This window comes from Leptodactylus fuscus, chromosome 2 (assembly GCF_031893055.1).
Source record: "Leptodactylus fuscus isolate aLepFus1 chromosome 2, aLepFus1.hap2, whole genome shotgun sequence".
NCBI lineage: Eukaryota > Metazoa > Chordata > Amphibia > Anura > Leptodactylidae > Leptodactylus > Leptodactylus fuscus.
Window position 1 is genome coordinate 219,285,104 of NC_134266.1, and position 25,007 is coordinate 219,310,110.

Consider the following 25,007-nt stretch of genomic DNA (forward strand, 5'->3'; position numbering starts at 1 on the left):
TCAGAGGCAGTGTGCTGTCCGTCTCCCAAGCTGATGAGCTTCAGCCCAGCCTGCTGACGTCTCCCCACACCAGTGTTGCAGCGTTTTCAGCTCGTAGCTGGGGTCAATCTAACAGCGGAGGAGGAGGAGGGTGGTGTTTCAGCCCTCCTCCCAGGAATGTTTTGTGGGGAGACAAGTCAGGAAAATTCTTGAAACGGGAGAGTTTTGCATCTTTGCCCTTGCTGCCTATGGACATCCCTTTGCCTCTAGCCACCATTTTCCCTGCTTAGCTTGCCTCCACATCCACACTGCTTTTGCCCCTAGACATCACCCCAGTTCATGCCTTAGCTTGTACCCCCAGTTTTTCCTGCTTAGCTTGCCTCCACATCCACACTGCTTTTGCCCCTAGACATCACCCCAGTCCATGCCTTAGCTTGTACCCCCAGTTTTTCCTGCTTAGCTTGCCTCCACATCCACACTGCTTTTGCCCCTAGACATCACCCCAGTCCATGCCTTAGCTTGTACCCCCAGTTTTTCCTGCTTAGCTTGCCTCCACATCCACACTGCTTTTGCCCCTAGACATCACCCCAGTCCATGCCTTAGCTTGTACCCCCAGTTTTTCCTGCTTAGCTTGCCTCCACATCCACACTGCTTTTGCCCCTAGACATCATCCCTATCCATGCCTCTGCCCCTAGCCATAACTCTGCCACCCCTGGAAACTCATGGTGCAGAAACTTTGGGAGCTGACTTTGAGGAACCCTTGGGTTTTGTAGATGGAACTCCATCAAAGGTCTGTGCAGCTCACACACCCTGCTCAAGATATGGTATTGTAGGGTTTCAGCGTGTGTGAATGACGGACAACAGCCTGTGTTTGGACAGATGTAGGCCTTGCTAGAGTGTTTTTAGGCTAGCAGCGACTCCTGTGCACTTGCAAAAGTGGGCGCACAAGCGCCGCATTTTCAACAGTAGCTTCGGTACATTTGGGTATGTTTTTAAAAAACTTTGCACCACTAGGTTAGACGTGGGCCAAACATGGAACGTGTTGGAGGCTGGCAAGCTCCAGAGCCGCTACCAGGTTCCAGCCATTATCACAGGCGTAAAAATGCCAGGCCCCAGGTGTAGCAGGGAAAAAAAAATGCCATCTCAGCCAGGATGGCATCCCTGACCTCGGAGGCACTGTGCTGTCTGTCCCCCAAGCGGATGAGCTTCAGCACCGCCTGCTGACGTCTCCCCACACCAGTGTTTTAGCGTTTGCCGCTAGTAGCTGTGGTGGAGGTTGCAGCGTCGTAGGGTTTCAGTCTACTCCTGCTATGAATTTTGGCCTGGGAGAGGAGATAGGCCACCCCAGTTTGCACCCGGGGAACAGACTCCACCACATTCATCCTGCCTGTCATTAAAGATAAGCACTGCAGCATCCCTGACCACAGGCGCTTGTCCAAGTGTCGGTGGTCAAGTGGACCTTGCAGCAAAGCGCGGAACTAAGGGCCCACCTGATGTTGAGTGACACGTGCTGGTGCAAGGCGGGGACGCTACACCGGGAGAAGTTGAGACGGCTAGGGACGGCATAGTGAGGTGCCACAGTTGCCATCAGGTCCGGGAAGGCGGGAGTTTCAACAAGCCGGAACGCCAACCTCTCCTGGGCCAGCAGTTTAGCGATGTTGGCGTTCTAGGCTTGCGTGGGTGGGTGGTTAGCGGTGTATTTCTGCCGGTGCTCCAATGTCTGAGAGATGGTGGGTTGTTGTAAAGAAGCGCCTGATGGTGCCTTTGATGGTGCAGGAGAAGGAGATAAGACAGAAACAGGGGAGGATGAGGGAGAAGTCAACAAAGTGGCGGAGGCAGATGAAGTGATGTCCTGGCTCGTCCTCTGGAGTGCATCGCCAGCACTGTGAGCAGAGGCAGTGGCATGAACGGCGGGCGACGTTTGTCCTGCCGTTGCTGCCTGCCACTGATTCCATTGCTTGGATTCCAAATGACGGTGCATTGAAGTGGTGGACAGGTTGCTCTTCTCAGGGCCCCTACTCGATTTCGAGAGGCAAATTGTGTAGACGACACTAAATCTGTCCTCGGCGCATTCCTTGAAAAAACTCTACACCTTCAAGAAACGTGCCCTCGATGGGGGAGTTTTTCTGGGCTGGGTACAAAAGGGAACATCTTCGGACATTCCGGGTCTGGCCTGGCTTCGGCAAAGCAGCTGACCTCTGCCTCTGGACATGTCTCTGCCTCTAGCTACCCTTTTTGGTGCTGCACCTGCCTCAACATCCACACTACTTTCCCAGCTTGACATCTGCCTTGTCCAGGTGGGGTCGGTGTCCTCGTCGTCCACCACCTCCTCTTCCAACTCCTGTCTCGCCTCCTCCTCCTGCACAATGCGCATGTCAACTGGCTGCCCTGACAGCAACTGCGTCTCATCGTCGTCGATGAGGGTGGGTTGCTGGTCATCCGCCACCAAATCGACCGGAGATGGAATGGAGGAGACTCTAGTGTTTGAGCATCTGGACACAGATACTCGTCTGTTAGGTCCGTGGAATCGCGAAATGGAGGGGCAGGTGGCGGTACAGTCAAAGGAAGGGAGAACAGCTCTGGGGAGCAGGGACAGTTGGGGTTATTGTTCTGGGAAGATTGGGAATTTTGGGTGGAAGGAGGACAAGACTGTTGGGTAAGAGGAGGTAGAGGCTGCCTGGCTGGTGGACAATGTGCTTTAAGCGTTATCCGACAGCCATTGCAAGACCTGTTCCTGGTTCTCGGGCCTACTAATCTTTGTACCATTCAGCCTAGTTAATGTGGAACTTTTGTGCAAAGCGCAGAACTTAGGGCCCGCCTGATGTTAAGGGACACACGCTGGTACAAGGCTCAACTCACCCTAAGTGCCAAAAACACTGCTGGTGCAAGGCTCTACTCATGCCAAGGGCCTCAATCTCTGCTGGTAGCTCAGCTTAATGTCCTGTAACTTTGTTTGGAAGGGCTCATGTTAAGGGCTAGAAAAGTGAATTTTGGAAGGTCTTACCACATCACACACACTCACACACACTCACACACACTCACACACACTCACACACACTCACACACACTCACACACACTCACACACACTCACACACACTCAAAATGACAGTTAAGGGTGAGGGCTTTTGGAATTCCCATTGCCTATTCCATTTGTGGTTGTCATGGGGAACGTGATTTAAAGGGGTGGTTGTTACTGTTTGTTGAGCTTAAATTGGGGTTTGTGTCCATCCATTTGGGGAGTAAAGAAGGTTTCCAGGTATTTTCCCACTTTGATAGAGGTTTTTTTGAATGTGTAAAGTGTGTAGTTGTTAGGCTGTGATGTTGGGGTAATAGAGGGTCTTTGGTGTGTTAGATGCCCCCAGACATGCTTCCCCTGCTGTCCCAGTGTCATTCCAGAGGTGTTGGCATAATTTCCTGGGGTGTCATAGTGGACTTGGTGACCCTCCAGACACGGATTTGGGTTTCCCCCTTAACGAGTATCTGTTCCCCATAGACTATAATGGGGTTCGAAACCCGTTCGAACACACGAACATTGAGTGGCTGTTCGAATCGAATTTCGAACCTCGAACATTTTAGTGTTCGCTCATCTCTAATGCTAATATGAACGGAATATAGCAGAATCTTGTCTGATTTAGGCTTCATTTTATACCCCACCTTTATCTTAAACTAGAGATGTAAAGAAAAATGGTGTACTTACAGGAAGCTCATCTGCTCGGTCCAAGTATACTATTAGAATAGCAGCAGAAGGTTCTTGATGTGTTTTCGTTGTTATCTCATTGTTTATTTTCAATACCTGGAAAGATAAGTAGTCAAAGATGTGAAGAAAAGCAAAAACCTATTTTAGCCAATAGCCATTCCTCAAATCCAAAGCTAAGATTGGTATAGTCATGTAAGGGCCAGTTTACACAATAGAATATGGCGCTGATGAGGCAGTTTCCAGCCCAAGATCAGTGGCAGATACCACCCCAATTCTGTGTCCCGTTGTATTCAATGGGAGGCAGAGATTGGAGCAGGAAGCTCAAAACATAAGAGTCCTGCTCAATCTTGCAGCGGATTCTGGGGCTCGTTCAGCCACAGGGTCCATGGCTCGAGACTCCCTGCTGTTTAGGTCCATTCATCTAGACCTAGTCAGCAGTGGAATGTCAAAGATCTGTTTCAGCATTCTGTCTCAGGAATCTGGAAAATGCAGGGGAATCCAAGGTGGAATCCAAGGTCTGCCTCAATTTCCTCTTCATTTTCTGCTGTCTGAACACAGTCTATGTTTGCCACGGTGAATACATCTCTGTTAGACAGCTCAGGTGGGAGCTTCTCTATCATTAGAACAAAGGATTAGACATGTTGAACTTCAACATGCCCAATCCTTCTTTTCCCAGACTATCACCTGTAATGGGAGAGTCGACACCCTCCCATATATATGCAGGATAGTCAGTCAATCCTGCTGGAATGGGGTCAGCAGACTTTCTTTTATATGTATGGCCAGCTTTACAGTGACCATAAATATAAAAAATATATATAATCTGATGTCTAACGCCACCAATAAAGTAAATCACCAACTTTTATTTTTAAGAAGTTTTAGGTTCTGCAGTGATTAACTTCTTAATATATCTTTACCGAGATCCGAACAATGAGTGTTTCAACGTACAAATAAGGAACATGCCCCAAACCACAGGAAAGATTCTTTACCTGGTCCAGTTGAGAAGCATTGGGCAGGAGGGTAAGCCATTCTAATCTGAGATGCAACTTCCCGCTTTTGGCACTACTGAGCTGGTACCACTGAGATTTAAAAATAAATAAAAAATTAAAAGTACAGCAAGACCATAATGAAACTGAGACCCTCATTTGTCACAGGTTCTAACCTTGTCAAGTATTTGAGCTTTCTTCACCTCGCCGAGATCCAATTTCATTCTGAATGGAAAACAAAAATGGTTATTTAAGCTGAAAAGCAAAACCGTAAATGGCCAGTTAAGAATGTCAATACTGGTTAATGCAACAAAATACAAGCATCTCAAAACGTATTATGAATGTTCACAAAGTTTAGGGACAGAGCGATATAGTATTTCATAGACACTAATTGCAATGTGAGCCGCCATTTACCTTTTACCATAGAACATTACAGTAGAACCTGGGAACCTCATAAACAATTAAAGGCTATAGACAACTTTACAGGAATTTTTCTAATTATTCTACAATGGCATAGCTTTTGGGCTAAAAGTCATTTCTGTAATTGGGTTTAGCTAAAAATTTTGCTTTGTTTGGCTTCTACAGGTGTAGGTATAACCACTACAATACAAGTTGTGTTTATTAGATATAATCCACCAACGTCACTGCCCAACAGCTCCGTCTCTTTACTCTGGCCATGAACCAGCTTAAAACATCTTTCAGAAGAGGTCAGAGAAGGACTGGAGAAGGAGCTGTCAAACAGCCGGCCTGAGATTAGGAACTACATTATAGCGCTGGTATTGTAGATAGTGAGATAGTTCTAGTAAGGTTACATTACAGCCCAGTTACCATTGTCATCCACACTGTCTGCAAAAATTGCTCTTCTCTTACATACTGTAGCATTATCCTATATACATGGCCTCTTTACCAACATCCAAAAACAACAAAAATATCTATGCAGTATTATCTATACCAAATAAACTTTTTGAAACAGGTCAGCATGTAGATAAGAACTTCAGTTCCTGTGTAAATGTGAGAAAACAAGATCACAGGACATTGCAAGAAGGTTTTACACAAACTGTTTCTACATATTTCAATGTAAAATATCACACTGATGAAAGATAACACACAAGTTACAAGAAGTATGAGCTAGTATACGAGTTATATTTGTATCTCGGCCTTTGTAACTAAAGAACCATACCTAATCTTTGGGATAACTTGTCAATAAAAGCTTAGCTACCATGTTCGTACATGAGGAGTAACACTGTTTCTGACCATTATAGAACAAGCATTTCGCCTGAAAAGGCTTTGTCAGGGGTCCTGAAGACGGTATTTTTGCATAAGCTATTATTATATGGCCCAGCTTTTGTACCCATCCTTCCCTGATGGAATCTTACAAGTGGATTCTCTCATTCCCCCTCTGTGACATATTTCTACATAATAAATTCTCTAATTCCTCCTACGTGACATATTTCTACATAATAAATTCTCTAATTCCTCCTATGTGACATATTTCTACATAATAAATGATAACATTTTACAATTGTGTGGAACGCTTTTCATGTATAGCATTAAGACATCTGCAAAGTCAAAGCGGACATCTAGATGAAACCAATATATGTCAGTAACCGAATATCCGCCGTGTGTTTCTGTTTACTCTGCGGATATCTCATTTACTGAAAAATCTCACCAGAAAGCAAAACTATTGATTTAATCCATATTAAATTGCTTTCTATTTTATGCACATTTAATGCCAATATATTTATGTTTCAGCTCATCCTTTTTTTCATGAACCATTTTGTATTATCTTACAACTGTACATTAAACATTACAGCATCATGAGAACATTATTCACTTACACAACATTAGATTCCCTGAAAACCTTCACATTTTGAGTTTGCTGGGTAAAATCTTACCTTCCTAAGAAGTCATCTTTATCAGGGTCTTTATCAAACAACTCCACTTCAAGTTCTTGGCCTGGCACCTCGTGTACTATAAACTGTATAAGTAACCAAGAAGATCACATGATGAAAAGTAATATATTGTATAGCTGCACATGTGTTATAGGGATCTTCAAAGTAAAGTGAGAATTTAACAGATACATTCTTAAATGTTTTAAAATAGATATTCTGTATCTAGAAATTACCTCCTGCCCAAACTATAGGGGGTATATCTTGTTAATCAATGGGGGTCGGCCAGCAGGACCTCCACCAGTCACAAGAATTAGGGTGTTTTGTACCCCAGTCTGGATGGAGAAGCAGGTTGGGCAGTGCGCTCACTGCTCCATTCATTTCAAAGGGAGCCGCCACAGCATTGTGTTTCAGCTCAACTGCAATGAATAGAGCGATGTGCAAAATGTCCGACCTGCCTCTTCATTCAAACTAGGGTGCTGCTGACCTTCCAGTTCTCTTCAAAATCTGATCTCCACCGATCAGGGGGAATAAGGGGGTCATTTCTTACTACCAGAATCCCATTTAAGAAAACTCAAATATAAAAACAATATTCAGTAATATAAGGACTCATTTACACAGCAACAAATCAATGCAGAACTACCATTTGGAATAAAACGGTAACACTTATACGGTACATTTTTTATGACGATCAGAGCCCACATTTTGTTTTCAGAAGGTTTCTAAGAAATAACCCTAGATCTGTTGCTAGAGAAACCAGAAACAGTATGTAACAGCTGTTTTCACTTTCAGCTTTTATGGGATGAAAATTACTAGGACTAGTGAACGCTATTAATAAAAAAAAAAGCTACACCATATTCTAAAAACCTATATAGATTTTGAATCCTATACAAACTTTGCTGTGCTTTAAATATAGAGTCCTAAAGGGATACAGCCAAGCAGCAACACAGATGGTATCACGCATATTCTGCACAGGAAATATCCATGGTGGTCAGTACCAATAGCACCCTGGTGCGTTGTTCTGTACCTCATACATTTCTTTCCACACAGGATTCAGATTTTCATTTATGACACGGCTGGTGAAGACCTGTGTCCCAACACGAAGGATGGCGTAAGGATCAGACTTTCCTGACAGCAAACCTCCCATCTGAAAATCCTTAGGAGCAAGGCTTCTGGCCTCTATAAGATGAACGCGCACAATCCCCTGGAAGTAGGAAAATGAGAACTGAACCAGTGTACAGGAAACACATGACTTTATAAAGCGTAGAGATGGCAACCATGTTCTTAAAAGCAATGAAATATGTAAACCCAAGAAGAATTTCTCTTAATCTTTTGAAGTACATTATATATTTCCTGTGGCAACTACAAACAAATATAATATTGAGAGGAACATTAAATACTATTTTGACCCAAGGCATGTAGGAAAAAAAAAAAAAAATCAATGAACACATGGAGAAGTTACCCTAGGTAATGGGGAGCGTAGCTCGGCTGTATGAAGGTCACCGGCAAGTGGGATGGTGAGACGATTTGGCAATACAAGGAAGCCAGAAATGATGTCCATAATCATAGTGTCTGACATCACACTAAAGAAATGAAAAGCGTAATGTGAAAATGAAAGAAAACAAACATGCAAGTAATGTATTGTCCATGTTATCATTTGACAAGACACTGTACTTGCACAGCATAAGATCACAATATTGTGCTAATCCATTGCACCTAATGATAATGAACTTGCAACAAGTTGCCATGACTGGAATACAGCAGTTGGCATAAATCCAAATCTGCTGGATTTCTGCATGACCACAGTCACTTTGCTAACCTAAATAGAAAGCAGAAGAGCCACAGAGGTATGAGAGATGGCAATAGTTCAGAGCAAAGCAGTGAAGCACTTACTTCAGGCCAGGGATGTCCAGTAAATTTGTAAGGCCCGTCCAGTTTAAGTCTAACATCTATCAAAAAGAAAAAAATTAAAAATGGTTTGTCAAGCATTTGTTTATACATATATATTACATTATATTACATTATCTTATAATAGACATCATAGCAATTTAATACTACGCAGTACTATACCCTTTCATATCAATGCACTTTAATACCAGCCCCAAGTGTAAGTGTATATAAAGGGACTAACTGATGAAACGTGCAAATTATACAGTATATGTAGGTACATTGTTATAATTAATGAAGCAATAGTGCAATGGCAAATAAATCTACCTTCTTCAAGCATCTGAATGGTAACCTGTGGTTCAACAGTTCCCCCCTGCAGCTTCTACTTTGCAAATGGTTGTCTTTAAAGACACAATCCCTTAGGGCTCGTTCACATGGGGGGGAAGGGGGGGCGGATTTTTGCACTGAGAGTGACGCGGGGAGCCGCGTCACTCTCGGTCAAAACCCACCTGCCACAACCGTCACGGTCACGGCTTCCCCCTTCGGAGTTGGCTCAAATGAATGGGCCGAGTTCGGAGGTTGCTGTCACCAGGGGGAAGCCGCAGCTCAGCAAGCTGCGGAATCCGCCTGAAGAAAGGGCAACTCGCTTCTTTTTGTTTCTAGCGGAAAAAAGAACGCAAGTGGTCTCCATAGACCAACATTGTATGGAGGCGGATTCAGAAGCGAAATCCGCTGTTAAAATCCGCCTCCTTGCCCCCGTGTGAACTAGCCCTTAGAGGGAGTATACAACCTCTCCCAAGCATATGCAACTGTTATCACTGTGTTACAAAGCACATTTCAGTGATAAACAGCATATCTTGTATGTATGTTGTCCACCATATATGTCACCTTTTCGGATTTTGAGAAAAACATCTTTGAAGTCTTCTGTAAATGAGAAAGTTGGTGCACAGGGACGGGCCTTCAATCTTAGGAGCACTATTCTTACTGCTCAAGTAACATGGATGATGTCATAGCAGTAAGAGGGCAACCTCCACTTCACAGGGTGGTGCAGGCAGGAGACGATGAGAGGCCGAGTGACAGGAGAAGTGCTCAGAGGGTTGAAGGCCCGCCCACAGTGCACCAAATGCCTCATTTGCATAAGACTTCAAAATTGTTTTTCTCCAAATCTACAAAAGTGACATATATGGTGTACATGGTACATACATACATGGTATGTTGTTTAATCACTGTAATGTGCTCGGTAACACAGTGAGAACAGTTGAATATACATTAAACAGGTCCTGTCACCACTCCTGCCCTGTCAGTTTCATTAAATACTTGTAATGTCCATCTGTATAGATTTTTTTTTTTTATTGCGCTAGAATATCTATGAATGAAGTGACAACTGATTCTTACCATCCCTACTTGTCACTTTTCAGGTGGCCCCGAAGAACAGAAACCTGAGTGCTAGTGTGAACCAGGTGTAATATGTATGGATTCCACACATATCTGTATAGGTCTATCTTATATGCAGCTTACCGGTCGCCTAATGAAGAATATAGTAATCGCTCCGATGATTGGAACGTCGCCTATCAGGGGCTCTAGGATTACTCGCATCATTCCATGCAGCTAAAAAAAGAGGTAAAAAACAATTTACCTAAACCATAAACAGATCTTACCATAATAAAGTTCACCATATGCACTGTAATTTCATTGACTTTACTGACCTGCACACCCTTAATTCCAGCTTTACAGAAATATTTCTTCACCTCAACATCTACTTCCATGTCTCCGACATAACTATAGAGAGCAGAGTTAGGTCAGTGTGACATTGAGAGGAAAGCAATAAGGAGCCGGGCACAGATTACAAAGGGCTTGGTTGTGTGTCAGCTAATCTCTAAAGCACAGGACATCCTCAACATCTGTAAACAGAAGGATGGTCATTTTGCAAGCAGTCCAAATACATGCAGGAAGCTGCCAGTGTCAGACCGCGGTCCCTCCAAAGCAAATCATACTGAAGGACCAATACCAGTCTATACAAACCTCATAAACCTCCATTATGTCATTGTACGCACATATCACAATAAAAGTTATTGCTGAAACAAGTTTATAACATTGTCAATAGAAGTGACTGGTTTTATGGAAGGTCGCCTTCTGCTGGACTTTGGAAGAACCGGGCCCACTACATAATCTTCTAAACTTCTGGTGATCCAGTCCAACACTGGATGGCTTTGGTCATAGAGGATATGTTTGGCGTGCCGTCACAATGTGTAGAAGGGATTTTGAAACATATGTAAAGAATATGGCAGCTAGGACTCAGAACTCAGTCTTAGATTTCTTGCTATGTATTCACTTCATCTATCTTTTTATATGGGGATTGCTCTAAGGCAGGGGTAGGGAACCTTTGGCTCTCCAGCTGCTGTGAAACTACAACTCCCATCATGCTCCATTCACTTCCACAGGAGTTCCAAGAACAGCAGAGCAAGTATGCATGCTGGTAGTTGTAGTTTTGCAACAGCTGGAGAGCCGTACGTTCCCTACCCCTGCTCTAAGGGATTGATAAGGGACTGATAACTGGTACCTAAAGCAATTGCAAAGTTTTAGCAACCTCTCATACCACATAGTTGAACCTGACTGGTGCCTCTTTCCCCTATGGTTGGCAAATCCAAATGAAAGTTAATTTACAATATTAGTATTAGTATTTTCAATATTTCTAAAATGACCTACCTGAGATTCAGGTCCAAAATAACTTGTTTCTTATCCATTTCTGTGTGAGCTTTAACACCAATTACCTTTGGAGCCTGACAAAACAACATTGGCAGAGCATGACCTATCATGTATGTTACATTACCTGCATCACATGTATGGACTGCTAACAATGTTACAAGCAACACAATGAAAAATATCAGCATGAATATACTGAGTGACATGAAACAATAAAATCCATTCTAACTATACTTAGAGTACTCCCACATTAAAGTGGACCTCTCAGCATAGCATAGTATTGCTTTAGGTCTATATTCCTTTGTCTCTAGTGTACTCTTTTAGTGCTTATGGTAGCCCTTGACATGACATGCTTTTGTGCAGTTTTGCTCGCTGGTAGTATGGATTTGTGGCAGTAACTTGCCGTCTTTACCTAGGGCAGCCTATTAAGCTAACACATTGGCTTAAAGTGTGTGTGTTCATGTGCTCACTAATGTAACCTTAGCTTATTCAATTAGCTGCCCATTGTGAGTGATGCTTGCTTTAGAGAAAGCAGGTTATCAAACACAAACTTAGGAGGTTATGATAATAGAATGGTTTCTCAAACAAGCATGCCAGGCAATTCTTTTTATCTTACATTACTTAAACATTACTAGGTCATCCTACAGCTTTTGGCTAGGCATTTCTTTTCATCTTACATTATTTAAGCATATTACTACTGACCAGGCGAGCTTACAGCTTGTGTCTGGTTTACAACAATAGAAAAATTTTATACACTATAACCAAGTCTGGGCTCCTTAATTTTACTACGATTGAACATGACATATTGTAATAGTAAATAGATAAATGTACATATAACAGTGCATATAAGGGTATGTTCACATTTGTGTGACAGGATCTTTTTGTAACCTTTATCACAGAGTTCAATTAAAATTGCAGGTGAACAAGTCCTTTATGCACAACCTTGTCATCTTGCAAAAAGATTCGGTTTATAACAGATACCCGATAGATCCCATTATAGTCAACGAGATCAATCAAGGCTCTGTTGGTATCCAAAGATCAACCAGTCTTAACAGTTCTTTCTATTTCTCAGTTCTTGCTATTTCTCTGTTCCTAAGATAGAACAAATAGAAGAACACAGGCGTGATTTTACCCTTATAAAGATGCAAATATGAGTAAAAGGATGGTTTACCTTCTCTCCAACACTGATCTTTGTGAAGTGGAAAGTAGACAGGTGAGTGTTACATGATCGGACTAAAGGGGCGATCGTATCTATCAGTAACTTTTCCAGGTACTGCCCAATGAAAGGCCACATCTGTGCTAGGATCTGAAACATAAGAATTCACACATGAAAAGCCTGCAAACTGCTTTACAGGAGCAAATATTATTTCATTATATTACCAACATATTCCTTAGCACAGGCAAACTAGCCATAAAATGGCTGTACCACTGTAAGTACTTCTAGCCCTTGTACCACATAGACTAAGTTCACTCTTATTGTGCAAATTGTTTTATTACTAGAATGTCTTATTTTGTCTGTACATGAACCCTATGGATTTGTAACGTGCTGTAGAATATGTCGGTGCTATGGAAATAAAATGTATTTTCATTATTGTCTCACACTCTAATATTGAAACATATACACATACATCAATTGGTCATGGATATGATAAAATATCTCACATGTATAATGGTGGTGAGCAGGATTTCCATGCAGTGAAATTGTACTTTGAAAAACAAATCATAATCCTACATATGCAAACTAAAACCAATGGCATCAATGGATTATGTGAATTTATAAGACTGAAGATCTGCTGGACATCGAGTTCCCCAGATATAATGCAGAGAATAGATACATAGCAACTGACAATCTATCAATGCCATAATTTATATAAGGGATTGTAACAAAGTCTTCATGTACAATGATCACGTGTAAAATTCAGTTGTTTATACAAATCATCATTGATGGTTATTGATTTCCAACTGAATGTGACTAAAGTCCTTGTAAGTCATCAGACAAGGCCTTAAAGGTAACATACACATTACATTAACATGAGCCGCACAGTACTTGCTAACTAGCTATTGTGTAAGGTGATGTCCTGATGTGCACATATGCCAAGGGTGCCTTACATGACTTTGATGGAACAGGCAAAAATAGTTGTTGGTCAAGTGAGCGCTTGGTCAAGAATTGTATAAAGTGGTGAATGACCCGGAACCTTCCTATCTCATACAACCTTTGCCTTCTGTATGCAAAATACAGACCGCCATCGACAGTCCAGTTTTGTTAAAGGAATTCAAGGGCAATGGCAGGAAGTTTAAAACTCTAAATAACTTTGTATGTTATCTGATGTGATTCATGGTAAAAAGTGTTATTTATTTAAGGATAATATACAATATGAGGAGTAAGGTGGCACTACTGAATATGCATAAGCTATACAACTTTGGGTAAGCTTTCACGCAGCATATAGGTGGTGCTCACAGTGGAAGAAAAGTCAAAATATAGTCAAAAAATATAGAAGAACTGGGCACTCACCATAAAAAATCTGCGGTAAAAAAATTCAATCTTTATTTTAGAAATCCGAGTAAAAATACATATGGGAGGAGGCACGCCTGGAGAGGAAGAGCGACAGCTGTTTCGTGCTGGTTGCACTTTTTAAAGCGCTGCAACCTCCCATATGTATTTTTACTCGGATTTCTAAAATAAAGATTGGATTTTTTACCGCAGATTGTTTATGGAGAGTGCCCAGTTCTTTAATATTTTTTGATTTATTTAAGGGGTTGTCCAGTTTCAGACAAAAATCAGACCACGATCATGTGATATAGGGTCAAAGGTCATGTCATGGACACACAGATGCACGGCTAGTTACAGTCACATCACAGTAATAAGCCATCTGCCTGGTAATGAGCTGTGCATCTGTGTCTCCATCACATGACTACTGACTGTATATCACATGACCACGGAGTGTATATCACACGACAACGGACTGTATATCACATGACCATGGTCTGTGTTTTTTGGGTTTTTTTTATCCACTTGAAGCAAGCAGAGATCTAGAAAACCGTGAGGAATTTATACAGTATACTGGGAAATTGTATAACTTTTCATTATGCTATCAACAAACTTTTAGTTCTCAATATTTGCCTGATACTGGACAACTCCTTGAACATGTTCTTTGATGTGGCATAATATAGAACTTCTCTAACAAATTATCAGTAATCTCCTAAAACTTCTACTGCTCGGTTTGCTCATTTCTTGAGAAGCTAAAAGGACAAAATAAGTGAGAAATCAAATTGCCCTCAACTGCAGTTAAAAGAAAGAAGCATCTGCAAAAGTAAAGTCACAGGTGAGACACAAGTTCCATAACTACAACTATGAGGATTATATCACAAGGTATCAAAGTCATCCACATACAAACATATCATGTACTTACCTTGTTCAGCCATTCTACTTTCTCTACGTCGGGAAAGGTGACCTGCAGGGAGAAAACCAAATGCATAAGACTTCATTCAGAACTGCTGTACATGTGCAGATGTATCTTCAATCGTTCACTGTTCTCAAACTCTGTATAGTAAGGGAAATTATTTCCCAATTTCAGGTATAAAATTCTTCTGCAAAATATTACTTTATATACTTATTTTTGAGACATACTAAGTACTAGTAGAAGTTCCCTAGTCAGAATAAATAAGGTAAAAAAATGTAAACTGTGGTAGATAGCCAAAATCTTGGAACCTAATGTGCACCTTATAGAAAAGTCATATTTGATTAACTTCGTATCTGTTTTGTGTCTTCCAATGGTCTAGTGGAGATTATACGGCATTATTCACACACAAGGTTTCCACGGCTGTGAGCTGGCCCCTGTATTATCTGCCAGCCCATGGCCCCATAGAGTTTAATTTTGTGTGAAAGATCTGAGAAAGAAATAGAACATAACATTTCTTGGCCCAGATTGATGGATCCCTCAATGGACTCATGAAACAAATTGCAAGCAAAGCAGTACAAAGACCAAAAGCAAAAATGGTGCAACTTCCACTGGTTCACTAGCAATGAACCAAGGTATCAAAAACCAAGGCTGCTTGGGAAAGGTTCTGAGGAACTGAAACATTTGGGCTAATAAAGTCCCCCTTTTTTTTAATTGAATTGCTGTGCACTGCCCAGCTTTCTGCTTTTCAATAGACTCATGTCTATGAGGGATCCATGGAAAGGAATTACTCTTGGGTGCACACTCACTTGTGAAACATTTACTATTTGATGGTTGTGTTTAGAGCACTGTCTTGTGAATGTAGATTTTTGACTAGAAACCAAGTCCAGACCAAAAGAAGAAGAACATGACCTATATACTGTATATATGTTTTATCATAGGTTAAAAGCTGCGTATACTGTTGCAGATTTTACTGTGTTTTCAGCCAAAGCCAGGAACAGACTTGGCAAAAGGGATATGTATATGTAGAAGTGATTCCTTTATGTTTTACATTCCTCTTGAAGCCACGGTTAGCTTTAAAGGAGTATTCTCATCTACATAATTATTTTTAAATTTGTAGATAATTAAAAGTTAAACATTTTTGCAAATATAAGTAATTAAAAATTCTGCAGCGTTTTAAAGATTTTCTCTAACTTTCTTAGTGGTGACAGTCTGTTATCCTGATCAGTTGCCATGGATACGACCACCAATGCAGAAACTTTCTACGGTCAGAAAATCAGCCATGATTTCCTTATTGTGGCTGGGATATCTTCTCATACCTGTAGAGTCCCTGCCTGATGACCCAGCTACAATAAGAAAATCATAGCTGGGTTCTGACAAGTCCCAGACCATAGAAAGTTTCTGCATTAGTGGTCGTATCCATGGCAACCGATCAAGATAAAAGACCGTCACTACTAAGATGGTTAGAGAAAATCTTTAAAACTTTGCAGAATTTTTAATTACTTATATTTGCAAAAATGTTTAACTTTTATTATCTGCAAATATAGATATGATTATGTACATGGGAATACCCCTTTAACGCAAAAAACATAGTAAAACCTGCACCATGCCACACAATCTCAATACCTTTGTTTCTTTTTGATGCGATAAAGTAAGAATACTAATACATTTTCAAAGGATAGAAGAATCCGCAGCACTTGGGTAGTCTTTCTTTTAGAAATTAACTTTTAATTCAGCCTTAAAAATTGCACAGGTGGAAAAAAAACATCTATCCTTTGAAAATGTATTGATGATTGGCTTCATCGAGCCCTGAAGCACAGATCGTGCACCTTGGGATACAGGTTGGGAGTAATGCGGTGAGCTTTCTCCAAATTTTTCTACTTTTTGTATTGTTGATAAGAATACTAATACTTTCACTCTTCAAAATTATGTTGTGAATGAAAATTTTACTTCAGGGTTACGTGTTAAATGAAATAGTGATCTAGGTAGAGAAACTCACTAAGCGTATATTCATAGTTACATAGTAGATGAGGTTGGATATAGACATGAGTCCATCAAGTCCAACCTATAACCCTACAATCCCCTACAGTGTTGATCCAGGGGAAGGCAAAAAACCCCATGAGTAGATGCCCTGCCTGAACAAGCACCGATTGTCGATAGAACAAGTCGATCAGTTACAGCTTGCCTTCTGATCAGTATTCCTATGCATCCTTACAAGTAACCTTGGTGTAATGATATTACACATTAGTCTCAATAACCTTGGCATACTGAGACTCTAGTTACAAGTATTTCACTTAAGGCTACATGCACATGGCCGATTGTGCACAGAGGAGGGGGGGGGGGGGACAATTTAATATTGGAATGCAGGGAGGGAGACTGTTCTGTTGTCATGGAGAAGGTTAGGACCTACTCTATTATTGAAATAGAGCAGAACATCGGACTTCCATCGGCAGAGCCTCGGCCTGCACAGTCGGTCGTGTGCATGAGGCTAAACGGCCCAGGAGGTTAGGTTTTGTTTTTCTAGCTTTCTATGGATATACAAATTTGTGACCATTTTCCAGTCCATGATATGAAGGGTATCTCTTTGCTCCATAAGTGCTACCCTATATAAACAGGGATGCTCTGTTAATAATGCAGCTAACGCTAGGTTCACCCCTTCGTTCAGGTTTTCATTCATGGGGTCCTCTTAGGGACCCCACAAACGGAAACTTAATCCGCTTAAACAGTTTACCCACAGAAACTCACGGACCCCATAGACTATAAGGGATCCACTACGGTAGGTTTCCACCCAAAAAACGTGGAGAGAAGAGTCCTGCTTACATGACTTTTCTCTCTGCACTTTTTAAGTGTATTCAGGAGCAGAAACCCGAACGCAGACTGGGCGCACGTGTGAACCTGGCCTAAATAGTGAAATACAGAAACGGCCAGTGTAATGCTTTATATTAGTGGGTCAAACAGGAACTTTTCTCCTTTCTTATTGAGAACACTCTTTTCTCAGCCCAATACTCCTGTCTAGGGACATCAGGAAAAATAGCGTTGGCCAAATAAGTGTATATCCGACAGAGTTTATATCCATTAATAACTACAGTCAGTCAATGAGAAAGGCAGCTCTCTGAGAAACAACCGAATATTTACCTAACAGCTATATAAAGGCTGTGTGAGAATAGCTAAGAATGGCAAAAACACAAAAGTATTTAGATTCTCTCTCTCTGTTTTTTTTTTTTTTTTTTTTTTTTTGTGCTGCCAAAACCCGGATATTTATTTCCGTTTGTTTGTTGCTAAGATGTGACTATCTCATGTCCATGATACCATCAGCGTTTATGAGGAAACTGAGGTTACATGTGTAAAAGCAGAGGGGGAGGGAGGGTGCTGGGACCAGATGCTGATCAGAATATCAAATATATAGGACTGAAAAAAAAAATAAAAAAATGTAGGAACGCATCTGAAAGTAAAAGGCAATAGCTGCAGAAGTGCATCTATATATGTATTAATAAAATTGCATTAACAAGACAGTCTTACATTGTATTTAGTATTCCTAGTAGAGAAGCTGATGTCATGTCTGGCTAGCATGCTTTGCCAAGGCCCGACCTTAATGCAGTACTTACTACAGCAGTCTCCAGGGACCACTGGACAGAATTCCATCTACTTCCACCGCATTATTCAGAGCGCCAAGTAATGCAGGATAATAAATCGGCTGTCTAGTTGTGGCCTTACCATCCCATGTAGGTCATTATATTTGGGAATACTGACCAGCTAGTTAAACTACCTTCCCCTGGGCTGGTTGCAAATGTGCACAGTTTTATATGGAATCATATATGGTCCAGCATACAAAAAAAAATAAAATTCTATAGCTATGCTAACACAACAGTACAATAAAAAAAATAGTACAACGGTTAAGCTTTTTAAGAGGAATATTTGCTGCTAGTTCATTGAGATCACAGCTAATACATGGGGCTCGAGCTAGAAGCATACCACCATATCAGGGAGCATAGTGAGCATCCTTTACATACAAATGGGGCATAACGTATACAAGATAAGCTTCATACTAAATTATACTTTAGTATGCATTTTTCATTAGTGTTTGGTTATGTTTTTTTTTTCTTTCCTAGCAGAACATGAACAATCCAGCTGGTGTGGAATTCAGCATGTGAAACCCCACACTTATATATGCATTTTTTGTGACTTTGTGTAGCGCTATTGATTGATTTTAACTATTGACCTCCAGTCCATATGTATGCACTGAGTTCTAAGTAATCGTGTGGGCAGCAGCTGTCACCCAATAGTTAAAGTCAATCAGTAGAGCAACAAAAAAATATATATATATATATATATATAAAAGTCACACTATAGCCCTGGCCTTACTGGCAGTGAACACACCCTGAACGTACAGAACGTACATTTTTTTTTTTATTATCTACTTTTGTGGTGTCAATGCACCAAAACAAGTTGGGTGCAAGAGCCAGTCTTACAGATATTTACCCACAGCAAACATTGGAAGACGCACTTGGCTCCCGGATATTTTTCCATGCTTACAGACTGCACTGATTTTTATTGTCTGACACATCCAATGAAGTATAACAGGAATTACAGACAATGTCCCCCATCACAAGCTGTTGCAAGAACGATTATAAGTGGGCAAAGCCTTTGATAATATGACTGTGGCTTTGTTCTCATCTGTCATGGTGTAGATTTTGTGGTATCTGACAGCAGGAGTGTTGCTGCATGCACTATATTTTCCCAGGGTTATGGAGATGAATTTGTGGTCGGTTTTGGATGGAGTCTGAAAAACCCACATTGATAGGAAAGTAGATTGTGAGAGCTGGGACAGTGATTGACAATGTTTGTAAAGGGCTGTGGGATACGTTGACGCTATACAAGCAAGCAAAATAAATAAAAAGAATTAAAAAGTTTCCAGCTGTAAGGCCTTATTCACACATCGGAGATTTGCAATAATGATTGTGAGCCAAAATCAGAATTGAGGACTACACAGAGGAAAGGTGTAATGGGAATACTTGCATCAGTTTTTTGTTTTTTTTAACCTACTCCCGGTTTTGGTATACAATCACTAATGCAAATCCGACCAAAACACTGATGTGTGAATAAGGCCTAAATTCAAAATAAAATAATTAAATTATAGAATCATTAATATTGCATTTTTATGTTGATGCATTGCTTGTTGCATATTTACTTTCATATGAAAAGGCAAGTTTAGAATTGTTATCATAAAAATATCTATATAAATATCTCTATATAAAGCGGATCTAGACGACCATTTCTTCCAGAGCTTTCTTCCTCATCTTGGCCAGTTGCTGAAGGTTCTCATAATATTTTATCTCTTTCTGATATGATTTTGTCTAGTGTCATCTGAGGGTCACGACTCTTCTGTCTGAGGGTTAGGAAAAGGTTTCCACCGTTTGTTTTTTTTCGCGCGGCTAGCGCGACTGGTTGCAAATGCAATGCATCCCGCTCCTAATTAGGCCCGGATGAATGGGCCTAAGTAGGAGCAAGTCTCAAGCCGCAGATACCGCAGCAGCCTCAGCCACGGATTCTGCGTGAAGATAGGACATGCAGTTCTTTTTTTCCCCCGCTAGCTGAAAAAAAAAAAAAAAAACGCTAGTGAAAAAACACTATTGACACCCATTGAAATGAATGGGAGACGTTTTTTTGCAGGCGAATTTTGAGGTGGATTCCGCGTCAAAATCCGCCTGCAAAAAACTCCATGTGAACATACCCTGAGAGGAACAGAGAGGAAAAAAAAAAAAAAAAAGAAGTGTCAGTATCGCCTTTTATGTCATCACAATTGCAGCTTTTTTCCTGAACTAGAGGAGCTTTGCCTGCTGCTGTCTGACTCTGACTATGCTTGTCAAAGAGTCTAAGTCTGGCTGTCGAAAGTTAGAGCAGTTGGAGTCGGTAGTTTGGTCTACCTAATCCATACCTTCCATTTTTCGGATCAAGATGACATACATTGTGACAGCATATGGCAGACCCAGTTTTAAATCAATGAGATCCATCATGTCCACTACTTTGAGTAAAGAAACCATGACACAAATGTGAACACAGACAAAATCTTAAAGTGATTTAGGGCAATTATGGAAACCATAGATACGATAGAACAATAGAACGCAAAACAGAGCAAATTTAGTGAATCAGAGATGGGCACACTAGTCAGATAGAAACTAAGGTCACACACCACATCCTCTTCAGGTGCTCCATTTTATCAGTTCTCGGAAGACATTTGGCATAGTGGGCAAAAAAAGCTGCTTGTCTGAAAGTATTGTCATTTCCAAAGAAATAAATGAATCGTGTAGTCAATGACTTCTCATTAATAAGCCCCTTCTCATACGCCCAGATACATGATGAGTTAGTAGATTCTCAGCAGTGACAGCTCTCTATCAACTTCCACTATCATGACTCGTAATAGGACATGTGACTGCCCAAACCCGACTGACCCTTAAATGGTGAATTCGGGATGAACTTACGCTGTGATTCAGACTATGATACAGGAATACACGTCATGAATCTGTGAATATTTAGACTTCCTGCACAAGGGAAAGCAGGAGGGTGACTCTTTAATAATATCCAGAAGGGCGATGAATGGTAGGGCTGCTTGTAAAGGTCAGTTCACACAAAGCAAGCCCCCTTTAGAACGACACTGCCGTGATGAGGGCTGTGCAATTAATGAAATCAATTTGATTTATTTGTGATTCTGATTTTCACCAGTCTTGTGAAATCGCTGTTAAACCTGCCCGCAGTGTACATCTAAGGCTCGGTTTACCTCTGGGCCCAGTCTGTGTTCAGGGATTCAGTTTCCCCTCTCTGCATTTTTCATCCTTTTTGGGCAGAAACCAAACAAAAATCATGCGTTATAGTCTAGGGAATCCGTGTTTTTTTTTTGTTGTTGGTTTTTTTTTTGTTTTTTTTTACAGTAACCGTTTCCGAACGGAAATCAGAGCACAGATGTGAACCTAGCCTAAGGTGTCAAATGCTGGTGATAAGAAGCTACTTTTTATGCACCATTGTTACTGTCTAGCCTGCACAATAGTAGGAATCACAAGCCCAATGGTCACACTGTGCCAATGGGCATGTGTAACCACCAGCATTGCACAAATTAGGTGGTCATGCTGAAAGGGAATCAAACACCAGGGGGTGCCATAACAAGTATTTAACAGTATCTAGCCAAAGGAAAATTCTTTAAAAATTATTAAAATTGAAAAACAGTTTTACTTTGTGTGATCTAACAGGGAAATTTATATTTAATCATGGGGCTATCCCTTTAACATAAAGTCATATTTTTGGCTTTGGTTGCAGGAAACTTTTATAACTGGAGAAAAGTTCTATTTACACATTAGTTGGCACGCATTAAGGGTGTCACATTATCATGATCACAAGAATCGTTGTGCAAAGAGGAAATAATATATGTAGAATGATACAAGGAATATCTGTGAAAGGGCAGCAGGATGGGTCTGTTATTTGTGATTTTAAGCCTTGTCATAGGAAAAGCCAATGAGAACTACAGCAAAAGTGTTAATACTTTATTTCACCATGTCTGCCTGGTCCCACAGGAGTCCGACTGACTCGCCACTTTGGTCAAGTTTCTAAATGAATGGAGGCCAAGTCTGGGGATAGCATAGCCTGAAAATAACCAAACACAGTCAGATATAAGACGTGACTGCTGGGTCCATTAGGAGGTTCTGCCGAATTCTAATGTCATACTCTCCGTTGCTCATACTGTATATGTGCACAGTTCAAGGCAAGCATCACTGCAGTATGGTCTATGTGCGGGGCTGGGTTCTGTTGATAGACTCCCTTTAACATGAAAACTTGTCTTATAAATAGGTTATTTTCTTGTGACACATTCCCTTTAAGTAATTCTCAATTTTTTTCTTTTTATTTCCGTAAAAGTGGAGCTTCACTTTAAACAATTTCAGGAAATGTGCAGTCACAGTCAACAAGGGAGAGTCAAGGACAGGGTTTTTTATTTCTTTTACATACGACTGCTGTTCTGGCAGATGGCGAGGCCTAGATATTCAACTGAATAACACTGCTGGTTTCATTACCTCAAACGCATCATGGAAACAGCACTGGGAATGGACGAATCAAAGCCAGACACAAACCCTTTAAGCCAGGCAGCGTCAAAGCATTATGTGACCCAGGTGACATACAGAACACAGATCACATTAACAATCCTGCCACGTCTGCGTACACACGACATGTTCTACCCTGCTTAACAGCATCCTTCAAAACCAGATGAATATACATTTAATTCAATATTCAACAAACTCCAATCGTATAAAACAAAGTGCATATTTTTCAAATATACAAAACAGCTCTTATGTTTTTTCACTCACATTTCCAGAAATGAGAAAGCAAGATTAGAGGCATGTATGGAGCTCAGATTATACATTTATTGGATTAGCTACACATACCCTTCATACAGTTATATGTCATTAAAAATCATAAAACCACCAATTTACTATATAATGAAAAACTAGAAACCCCAACTAGCTACACCTAAAATATACATAGTTCTGGGTCTAGATCTGCGACAATTTACACTACAAGTGGCTACAATGTTACATATCCACATGTACAGGAATATGTTATAATTAGAGATGAGCCGTTCCGAACAGCACGCCCCCATAGAAATGAATGGAAGCGGCCGGCACGCGGGGGGGTTAAGCGGCCGGCTAAGTCTGCATGCCAGGCGCTTCCATTCATTTCTAAGGGAGCGTGCTGTTCGAATCTGAACAGTGTTCGCTCATCTCTAGTTATAATCTATAGCACGTTCATTCATTAGGGGGCGTTCACACTAGTTAGTGTCCATTGCAATTTAACAGACACTAATGGATCCGTCATAAGATTTGATTCATTGTCCATTTTCACCAAATCTGTCACAGGCCCATAATTTTGGTGGAGATAATAATGCATAGTGTAAGACTTTTTGGCTAGAGATGAGCGAACACTGTTCGGATCAGCCGTTCTGAACAGCACGCTCACATAGAAATGAATGGAAGCACCTGGCACGGCGACCGGCCGCCAGCAAAGTGTACGTGCCAGGTGCTTCCATTCATTTCTATGGGAGCGTGCTGTTCGGAACAGCTGATCCGAACAGTGTTCGCTCATCTCTATTTTTGGCTCCATTCTAAATAATGGACTTATGACGGACTTGAACATTTTAATGGACTCTATCATAACTGAATTCCAACGCTAGTGTGAAGGCGCCCTTAAAAAAAACGTTGTGAGTTTGCACTGCAGATTTCACCCTTTGAAATGGAAAGGAATTCCAAAACCAATCCAGATGAACATGTGGGTTTTGAGGCAGAGTCAGAGGCAAAAGTGGGGCTCTCCTACCATATACAAACTCAGTCCTATGGTATATGTACATGTTCCAAAATCTGCCGCATTTCAATACTGTGTTGACATACATGTTTGGTTTATATACACAGCTTTTTAACCAAGCAGACCAATCTTACAGATACTGAGAGTGGTCTGAGTCGGCCATTTACATACAAAGATATTTTTTAAGAATAGGCCCAATCTCATTTTCCTTATCTGTTATATTCCTAAAACAAGACCTTCATATACTGTATAATGGAGTTATCAGATAATCTTTTATTGCAGGAAAACTGATCTATCGTGCACAACATTTTCCTACCAGATCAGACAGATTTTTCAGCTCGGCCATTTACATACAATTTATCTAGATATTGGTTCAATTAAATAATTGGTTCAGATATCTGTACGAACAGGGGAGGAAGAACCTACAACAGGAACTGCAGGATGGTAAATCTGGCATTGTATCCATGTAGTTGAGGTTTGTGGTTCATAGGTTTCAATCATTGTCCTATATCAGGACTGATTTTTGGAGAAATTATTTTTCTCTCCTTTCTACTACTGACATCCATCTTTGCACTGTTTTTAAAATAAGAAATGAGTAACTCCTTGGGTAAACACTGCAGCTTATTTATAAGGATCCGAGCGCTGCACACTGCTGTATTGTTTGCTAAAGAAGAGAATATGCCAATGCAAACTTTTTTGGCAGAGTTCCGTTTCTGCGGAGGGCAGGTGCCATCTTATAAAAGTGTCAAATATTCTTTGCGAGCTAAGAATTGGGCAAGTTGTAAGGGTGAGTCACTGCATGTCAATGTGATCTCAGCAACGCAACAATTTATGCTATTTGTAATGCTCTATATCTCTGCTCCGAGCAAAATTTGCCTATACGTAGATAATCTGTGAAATAATATTAGTTGAGGTCATGCTGTAATTTTAATGTGATATCGAGGCTATAAAAATATGATAGGAAAGCACACGGCTTCCTGAAAATGTTGATGCATTGTGTACCATGTTGATAAATTTCGAGGGCAAGTGAATTAGTACACTCTATTATCAGATAATTCACTCTCATAGGAGGGAATTATTATAGATATGTATATTAGAGAATTGCTGCAAACACAAAACTGAACGTACACT

The 25,007-nt window shown here is 40.8% G+C and overlaps 1 protein-coding gene and 1 long non-coding RNA gene across 2 annotated transcripts in view; one reads left to right on the plus strand and one right to left on the minus strand.

Annotated features, from left to right (window-relative positions):
- The window catches only part of LOC142195709 (uncharacterized), a 293,946-nt gene that overhangs the window by 228,471 nt on the left and 40,468 nt on the right, over positions 1–25,007 (plus strand). The window lies entirely within an intron of this gene.
- Positions 1–25,007, minus strand: part of ESYT1 (extended synaptotagmin 1) — a 68,738-nt gene that overhangs the window by 27,284 nt on the left and 16,447 nt on the right. Inside the window, exons 2-13 of the mRNA XM_075265615.1 lie at positions 14,550–14,591; positions 12,311–12,445; positions 11,143–11,216; positions 10,143–10,215; positions 9,955–10,044; positions 8,443–8,498; positions 8,012–8,132; positions 7,577–7,753; positions 6,556–6,638; positions 4,837–4,885; positions 4,664–4,753; positions 3,678–3,773 (exon numbers count right to left, since the gene is read on the minus strand). Of these exons, the coding sequence (XP_075121716.1) occupies positions 3,678–3,773; positions 4,664–4,753; positions 4,837–4,885; positions 6,556–6,638; positions 7,577–7,753; positions 8,012–8,132; positions 8,443–8,498; positions 9,955–10,044; positions 10,143–10,215; positions 11,143–11,216; positions 12,311–12,445; positions 14,550–14,591 (1,086 nt within the window). The remainder of the gene's footprint in view (positions 1–3,677; positions 3,774–4,663; positions 4,754–4,836; positions 4,886–6,555; positions 6,639–7,576; positions 7,754–8,011; positions 8,133–8,442; positions 8,499–9,954; positions 10,045–10,142; positions 10,216–11,142; positions 11,217–12,310; positions 12,446–14,549; positions 14,592–25,007) is intronic.